Genomic DNA, 9,470 nt, shown 5'->3' on the forward strand with positions numbered 1-9,470 from the left:
TAAAATTGTATGTAACCATGAATAACGTGTTTTGGAAACTAACTGCACAACAGGCAGCACTATTAGTTCTCTCAGTCTCAGAGCAGCATTTCTAATTTTGATTGAAACTGTCAGAGAAAACAGCAGCCTCGAACAGTATTAGTTTACAGAGGCTGTTAGAATTATATGTCTAACGTTAAAATGTTGGTGACACAATAATTACATCCTAATGGCACTGACGTATTCATAGGGTTATTTTTGAGACAAAATGTCATGAGGAAGTCATGCTTTTGCAAATATCCACCTTGTAGTGCAGTTTGCACACATTGTTTTAAAAATGCACTCAGCCTACAAACATTACTGATCAGTCAAGATCTGCACAAAGTCACAGAAACACTGAAGCAGCTCCACATTTTATTCTTATTGTCATGTATGTCCTATTTGTCAGGTGACAGCAGAACCAACACAAAGCTCAGAGAGCAATGGTGATACAAGATCACAGGTGAAATTTGATGATGACTTGTTGGTTCATGACTGTATTTGAAGCACATGTGTGACTGCATGTATGTGGAATGTCTCACTGTTATTGATCAGGTGACAGAGGCAGCTCTGCCATGTTGTAGCTCAGACAGAGGTGGAGAGGTGAGCTCACAGGTGACTGACTGATGATTTGGTGCTGTAGATTAAATAGTATTTATTATCATGACAATTGTTAGGCTGCTGATGTAAATTGATTCATTAGTGTATTTGACAAAGAATCTGAATTGACACGTTTTATATGGCACAAATCAATGTGTTATTTTATCAGGTGGCAATATGTCCTAGTGCAGTCAGAGGGGAAGAGCCAGGGCCAAACATGAGGCACATCAGGCACTTAATAATAATTTTAATCTGAGGATAAAACGCATGTACTGAGGCTGAAAGAAGCTTCAGTGCTCTCAGAAGACTAAAAACATGGCTAAGGTCAACAATGACTCAAATGAGATTAAACAATGCTGCTGTGTGTCCACCAGGAGAGACTGGACAGTATAGATGTAAAACCAATATGCCAGCAGTTTATCTCAGTTAACGAGAGGAGCAGGCCTGTGTTTGGCTGCTTCACATAGTGGACATTGAGTTGTGTGGGACACCAGTAGTCCATGTTGCTGCAACAGTAGTTCATGTTTAGAATAGAAAATCTCAGCTCACTGACTTGATCGGGGCAATAGTGCCTAAAATGTTGCATAATCTTGCTGAGAGATCTTTTACTTTGTGGTAATCTGAGATGAGTAGTTTTATGGACAAAAACCAGCAGGTCATTCAGTGTTCCCTTAGTGCTAATGTATCAGAGATGTTGGTGTACTATAACTGAAGTAATGTTGTTAAGTCCTTAAAGTCATATTCTTTTATTGTCATGACAGTATTTGAAGCTATTTTTATTTTTGTATGATACCTGATTTATATGGAATATGGCTGAAGTAAACTAAAGCCTGAAATACTTAGTCAGTCATTTGTTTAATAGTAATTTAACATTATATCATTCACATATAAAACTATGAGTTGTGATTTTAAATGGTTTAAAAGCATGTAGAATAGCATATGTAGGCAAGTATACTTCTCCTTTTATCAAGAAGCAAAGACAAAAAGGGGAAAAAAAGAAACAGGGCGGGGTTCGGTGGTTGAATCATCCGTCCCCACCAATGCCAAAACCAAATCTACGCCCTTGCCTGGTGTAATGTTTTTCAGCTAAAAAGAAACATGGCCTGACTCCTACCTAACTATATAAAGAGCAACTGAAGGTTAAATGCAGCTAATATGTCCTGTTTTAAGCCAGGCACTTACACCTCCACTCCCCTGCGTCTCAGCCACCATCGCTCTGGCAGCAAGAGCGCCAGAGCCAGAGGAGGGGGGAGCTGGAACAAACCATTTTGGGAGGGGGGAGGGGTTATCTATACTTTTGTTGTTAAAATGTTATGTCTCAACCAAGTACTGTATGCTTTTTATATTTTTAGCAGTGTGTCACACAAACAGCAAATATTGTCAAAAAAAGTAAGAAATCTTTGGGGGTGCTTTGATTCATTCAGCACCCCCGAAAATGGGCTAAAATCGCCCCTGCTCCAAACATTGTGGTGTCTCTACTGCTGCACTTGAACGTGTCCTCACCCACAGCATCTCATCATGATATAATAGTTGCAATAGGTTTGCAGTGGATAAGAAGGATTGCAGAAATTCAGTCATGGCAGTATAAAAGACAACTTTCATGCCTGAAAATGGGTCAGAGGTGAAAAGTTGTATTTTCGGGCTTTGAAAAGTATCATGTTGAAAATGAATCTTCCTTTAACAAACTGAACAATTTTCTGTTAATCAGAGGTGGAACAACCATTTGAATTGCACATGTCTGTCATGTGACCTCTGTTTTTGCCAGGTAGAAACGATGGAGTCTCTCATTCAGCTGCTTTCAGAGACACTGGGGAATCTGAGTGACAGCGAGCTCATGGACTTAAAGAAAGGCCTCAAGAGGAAATATAACTCAGCCGTCCCATGGAGGTTGCTGAAGGTGGCAGACACAGTGTTTTTAATGTTACAGGCTTATGGCCAACAGTCAGTAAAGAAAACGATGGAGGTTTTAAAGGAGATGAAGATGACGGATCTGACTCAGCAGCTGTCAGACAGCAGCTCAGAGCCAACAAGTAAGTAAATAGTTAAAAATACCAAAACTTGTTCTCAACATATTCCCTCATCCTCTCTGTGCAGAGCTCAGCTTTTATTCAGTAAGATGCAGAATGACAATCATAATGTAATCAATTAGACTGGATAAGCTCTTTGGGTGGCTCGGGCCCATCGTCCTGTAGGCCCACCACCTGCAGGGGGCAGTGCAGTGGGTGGGTTTAACATGTACTGAGTGGTGGTCAAAGGCAGAGGCCCTTCTTATCCAATTCTCAGTTATATGTGTGTCCTAAAAAAAGTGATTCATTTGCCTGAATAATAATAATAGTGGTCTAAGAAGCTTGGAAAGAAAAGCATGTGAGTGGGTGTTAAGGCGTCTGGGAAGGATCTCAACACTGGATTATAGATGGCAGACAGTTGGTGTCGTAAACCACCGCCACTGTTCAAAGATGGTCGCTCACAGTGGACAGAAATGGCTTCTTTCACTCCTCTTTCAAACCATCTGTCCTGTCTGTCCGTGTGTACATTGGCATCCTCGAGGATGCCAATGTACACACGGCTTATGACACCAACTCTCTGCCATCTATAATCCAGTTCTGAGATCCTTCCCAGACGCCTTAACGCCCACTCACATCCTGGGGCGTCTGACCTCAGGAAATCACATGATAGGGTGGGGCCAGGTTTCACATTGAGCTCACCTGAAACCCTGGCTGATTGTGACCCACACCCGTTTTCACACCTTGGCTCATGTGATTAGGTAGAGGATCATCAGGGGGTCCTTCGTCCGTCTTTGGGGGGAAACTCCCACTGGGTTTAAATCTGGGACTCTCCACCATTTGATCCTAGAACTGAAGAATCAGAATCAGAATCAGAATCAGAATACTTTATTAATCCCTGGGGGAAATTATTTTTTGTTACAGTGCTCCATTTTAAACCAACATTAAGACAAGACAGACAATACACTAACTAAGAATAGTACAATATATACATATATATACATACATACATACATACATACATACATACATAAGTCACTCATAAATAAATAGTTGGAAAAGAAACATGTGTAGTTATAGCAGCAAACAGTGTGTTAAGTGGATGCGTTGTACAGGGAGCCACAGGCAGGAAAGATTTCCTGTGTCGTTCAGTGGTGCTTTTCGGTAATCTCAGTCTCTCACTGAACGAGCTCCTGTGACTGACCAGCATGTCATGGAGTGGGTGGGAGGTGTTATCCAACATTGTCTTTATCTTGGACAGCATCCGCCTCTCCGACACCACCTTGAGGGTGTCCAGCTCCATCCCCACAACATTGCTGGCCTTACGGATTAGTTTATTAAGTCTGTTGGCATCTGCGACCCTCAGCCTGCTCCCCCAGCATGCAACAGCATACAGGATCGCACTGGCCACAACAGACTCATAGAAAATCCTCAGCATTTTCTGGCAGATGCTGAAGGACCTCAGTCGCCTCAAAAAATAGAGACGACTCTGGCCCTTCCTGTAAAGTGCTGTGGTGTTTTTAGCCCAGTCCAGTTTATTGTCAATGTGTACTCCAAGGTATTTATAGTCCTCCACAATGTCAACACTGACCCCCTGGATTGAAACAGGGGTCAAGTGTTTCCTGGTCTTCCTGAAGTCCACGATCAGTTCCTTGGTCTTTGCCACGTTGAGCTGCAGATGATTCTGCTCACACCACGTGACAAAGGAGTCGATCACAGCCCGGTACTCTGTCTCATCATCCCTGCTGATGCATCCAACCACCGCAGAGTCATCAGAAAACTTCTGAAGATGGCAGGTCTCTGTGCAGTGGCTGAAGTCTGTGGTGTAGAGGGTGAAGAGGAAGGGGGAGAGGACAGTCCCCTGTGGTGCCCCTGTGTTGCTGATCACCTTGTCAGACACACACTGTGGGAGACGTACATATTGTGGTCTTCCTGTCAGGTAATCAACAATCCAGGACACCAGAGAAGCATCCACCTGCATCGCTGCTAACTTATCACCCAGGAGGGTCGGCCTGATGCTGTTGAAAGCACTGGAAAAGTCAAAAAACATGACCCTCACAGTGCTCGCCGGCTGGTCCAGATGGGTGTAGACACGATTGAGCAGGTAGATGATGGCGTCCTCAGTTCCGAGACGAGGCTGATAAGCGAACTGAAGGGGATCCAGATGTGGTCTTACTATGGGTCGCAGCTGGTCCAGGATGAGCCTTTCCAGGGTCTTCATGATGTGGGAGGTCAGTGCCACGGGCCTGTAATCCTGGGGGCCACTGGGACGTGGCGTCTTTGGTACAGGGACGAGGCATGATGTCTTCCACATCACCGGGACCCTCTGCAGACTCAGACTCAGCATAAACAGTTTATGAAAGACTCCACACAGCTGGGGGGCACAGGTCTTGAGGACAAGGGGACTCACTCCGTCTGGTCCAGCAGACTTGCCTGAGTGAAGTCTCCTCATTTGTATCTCAACCTGGTATTGAGTGAAGGTGATGGGTGGGGGAGTGGTGTCAGGAATCTCACAGGAGGCAACAGCGCCATGTGAAGAGAGAGGCTGGCACAGTGGTGTGGCTCTGGGTTCCAGGCTGACTACAGGTGAGGTTGTGGGGGAGTGAGCAGACACTGTGGTGTCAAATCTATTGAAAAACAGATTCAACTCGTTGGCTCTATTCTCACCTCCCTCAGCTCCCCTGCTGTTGGTTGGCCTGAATCCAGTGATGGTCTTCATGCCATGGTCTTCAAGAAGCTTCTCGGATGAGAGGTGAAACGTCTTCAAGCAACTTAAAGAAGTCCAGACACTTTTCTTTCTAAGCTCCTTAGACTACGATGACCTGGATGACTGAGAACCTTCACAAACAATAATAATAATAATAGTGAATACACAACAAGGTCTTCACACTGTGAATGCTCAGGCCCTCGTTACTAAATGTATCTGTGTTTTCAGAATCAGAATCAGAAGAATCAGAAGGGTTTTATTGCCAAATGTTGAGCAGGTTTACAACATTAGGAAATTGCTGCGGTGCTTCAGTGCAAACATACTGTCATAAATGCTTAAATAGACATGAAAATAAAAATAAGAATAAGAATTAAAAGTGCTATGTAGAAAGATATATACATGAGTGCAGGTGGTGATCAGTGCAAACATGGAATGATGCAGTGAACACACTGCACTGCACATGACAGTGCAGTGTCATGTGTTTGTGGTGCGAACAGTCATATGGTTATTGTTCATGTGTCCAACAGCAGAGGGGAAGAAACTGTTCTTATGGCGAGAGGTTCTGGTGCGAATGGACCGGAGCCTCCTGCCTGAGGGGAGCAGGTCAAACAGACTGTGTCCAGGGTGAGAAGGGTCAGCTGAGATCCGAGCTGCACGCCCCAGTGTCCTGGAGGTGTACAGGTCCTGCAGAGATGGGAGTCTGCAGCCAATCACCTTCTCAGCAGAGCGCACAACACGCTGCAGTCTCTGTTTGTCCCTGATAGTGGCTCCAGCGTACCACACAGTGATGGAGGAGGTGAGGATGGACTCGATGATTGCAGTGTAGAATTGCATCATCGTCCGTGTTGGCAGGTTGAATTTCTTCAGCTGCCTCAGGAAGTACATCCTCTGCTGGGCTTTCTTAATGACGGAGGTGATGGTGGGCTCCCACTTCAGGTCCTGGGTGATGGTGGTACCCAGGAAGCGGAATGAGTCCACAGAGGTGATGGGGGTGTCAGTCAGGATGATGGGGGGGAGTGGAGCTGTGTGCTTCCTGAAGTCCACAATAATCTCCACTGTCTTCTGGGCATTCAGCACCAGGTTGTTGTGGCTGCACCAAGACACCAGACGTTCAACCTCCCTCCTGTAGGCAGACTCATCCCTGTCCGAGATGAGTCCAATAACGGTGGTGTCATCTGCAAACTTGATTAGCTTGACAGACTGGTGGGTGGAGGTGCAGCAGTTGGTGTACAGGGAGAAGAGCAGAGGAGAAAGAACACAGCCCTGAGGGGAGCCGGTGCTGATGGTCCGGGAGTCCGAGACATTCTTTCCCAGCTTCACGTGCTGCTTCCTGTCCGACAGGAAGTCAGTGATCCACCGGCAGATGGGATCAGGCACATTCATCTGGGAAAGCTTGCCTTGGAGATGGTCTGGAAGGATGGTGTTGAAGGCAGAGCTGAAGTCCACAAACAGGATCCTGGCGTAGGTTCCTGGGGAGTCCAGATGCTGCAGGATGAAGTGTAGGGCCATGTTGATGGCGTCATCTACAGACCTGTTGGCTCTGTATGCAAACTGCAGGGGGTCCAGGAGGGGGGCCGTGAGGGTCTTGAGATAGGAGAGAACCAGGCGCTCAAATGACTTCATGACCACAGATGTCAGAGCCACGGGTCTGTAGTCATTTAGTCCAGTGATCCTAGGTTTCTTGGGGACAGGGATTATGGTAGAGGACTTGAAGCAGGCAGGCACATGACATGCCTGCAGTGAGGAGTTGAAAATGCCAGAAAACACTGGGGCCAGCTCGTTTGCACAGTGTCTGAGTGTTTTAGGTGAAAATCATACATTATCATAGAAATGCCAAAAAATGTCTTAGTGTGGAAATGATATATTTTCTTTATAAATGTTGGCTTTTTTATCTTTAAGTTTTTAGAGAAAACGTGATTTCAATTAGTTTTAATATTTAAAACAGCAACAGAAACATTAATATTTAATTTTTCTTCATGAATGTTTGAATTTTCCAGGTTGCAACAATGGCAGCTGTTAAAGATCTGCTTCTAGAAACACGGGAGGATTTGAGTGATCAGGGTCTCAAGGAGTTCATGTGGTTCCTGCAGTTCACATGTTTTCAGAGGGGCCTTCCACAATTCCCACCGAGTACAAACAGAAAACATATAGTGAACGCGATGGTGCAAACATGTGGCCAACAGTCTGTGGAGGTAACCATTGATGTTTTCAGGGACATGCAGAGAACTGATCTGGTGCAGAGGCTGTCAGAGAGCAGCTCAGGACTCAAAGGTAAGAGAATAATTATCCCTAATAAAAAAAATTATCAAGAGTTGATTCAAAATCTTTGAACCAAGTCACAAAAACTGAACAATGGAAGTTTTTTTGTCTTCCTGAAAGAAGGCAGGAGGATTTTTTTCACTGAAGTGTTTAATAATAGATATTGTTAAATAAAACACAGACAGTAATATTAAGATTACAAACGACTAAATTCTTTCCTTACACACTTAATTGTTTTCTGATCATTAACCCTGACGTTAAATAAGTTATGAATGGATCTAAGGTGGACGACAGACACTAGACAGACAATCATTGTGGAGCCTAAAGAGAGCAAATGAAGTAATAGATAGATGAGGTGTTGTTCACAGCCGGCACCTTTCTAACTTTGCCAGCATCGCCTTTAAAATCTGTACCTGATCCTGAGAGTTGTTGTTGTGGCGGCTGAAAAGCTGCAGCCGTGTGTGTTTGTAACAGCAACCGAGTGTAAGTATGAATAAAGATTGTGCTGAAAAGCATTAAACTGTGGACGAGTCTGCTGTGGGGATACTACACTTTCTTTTCTCATGGTAACCATGATATTGTAATATTTCTCCCAGAGAAACTTTGTGGATGAATACTGGGCTGCGCTGAGCCAGAAAGTGAGTAATATCACCTATGACTGTATTTAAATGATGCAGCGTTCACTGAACATGTTCAGTTTAAAAAACTCCTACATGTAGAAAAGATAAACAGAAAGATTAAATTCATCAGGTTGGAATAAATGTTAATCAGGTGTGTAATTATCACTTACATCATTTGCTTGTAACTGTGTCTGGTGTAATCTAAACATTTATGAGACGTTGATGAGATGGAAAAAAACCTGGAGAAAAGTCGCATTTACCTTTTTTTTCTCAGGTAGAAACGTTGGCGTCTGTTATTGAGCTGATTTTGGAAACCCTGGCTGGTCTGAGTTACTGGGAACTTGAGGTTTTCAAGGAAGTCCTGCGTAAAATTCATTACAAACATTAGTCACACATCCAAAGAATCATCTACATGAGGACAGACCTGCAGGACACGGTGTTTTTCATGGTCCTGACTTACGGTGAGCGGTCAGTGGAGGAGACCATGGAGGGTTTAAACGAGACGAAGGGGGCTGATCTGGCTCAGAGGCCGTCAGACTGCAGCCCAGAACCCAAAAGTAAGACAACAAAGATGAAATAAGTTAAATGAACTCTGGTGGATAAGATGTCTCATAAGTAAAGTTTTTGTCTTTCATAAAAATATTGTAGAGAAAAGACAGATTGTTGTCCAAATCAGAATTTATGAGTGTTCAAGGAAGAAAAAAATGACAAAAAGTGACTCCTTCAGTCTGAGAGACTGAATAACACAAACAGTGTCTATCATAGTTGAGCTTTAAATGTAATGTTGAAGATTATACAACTGTCAGTTGGTAAGTAAGTCTCTTGTGAGTGACTTTGAGCACTTTGCTCCTCAGAGAAACACTCTGTGGATGAACGACGCTCTGCACTGATCCACAGAGTGAGTCATGTCACATCTCTGATTCAGTACAAGACAGCAGGCTGAAAGTCAGAGGACTAAAGTATCATCAGTTCTCATGTTGAGTCATTTTTCTCATGATTTCTGCTTTTTTGTGATTATGAGAAATCATACTGAACTTTCTAAAAGAGCTTATTTGGATAAAATGGATAAATAAATAAATGTCCTGCAAATTGAATGACTTTTCCAGGTGGCAATGGTGGCAGCTGTGAAACAACTGCTTTTGGAAGCTTTGAATGATTTGAGCTCGAGGAGTTCAAGAGATTCCTGAAGTCAATTTTTCTTTGGATGAGTCTGTCATACAAATCACAGAGTCCATCATCAACCAGAGCAGATGTAGTGAATCT

General features: G+C 43.8%; 1 protein-coding gene across 1 annotated transcript in view; it reads left to right on the plus strand.

The window, feature by feature from the left end:
- LOC308406065 (uncharacterized protein) overlaps window positions 1-9,150 on the plus strand; it is a gene marked incomplete at its 3' end in the record, with an annotated part of 33,993 nt that extends 24,843 nt beyond the window's left edge. The window contains exons 6-8 of the mRNA XM_080896867.1: window positions 7,326-7,599; window positions 8,681-8,764; window positions 9,062-9,150. Coding sequence (XP_080752993.1) covers window positions 7,326-7,599; window positions 8,681-8,764; window positions 9,062-9,150 — 447 coding nt within the window. The remainder of the gene's footprint in view (window positions 1-7,325; window positions 7,600-8,680; window positions 8,765-9,061) is intronic.
- Window positions 9,151-9,470: the final 320 nt, after the last annotated feature.

Source organism: Rhamphochromis sp. 'chilingali' (assembly GCF_963969265.1).
Source record: "Rhamphochromis sp. 'chilingali' genome assembly, chromosome: 11".
NCBI classification, from domain to species: Eukaryota; Metazoa; Chordata; class Actinopteri; order Cichliformes; family Cichlidae; genus Rhamphochromis; species Rhamphochromis sp. 'chilingali'.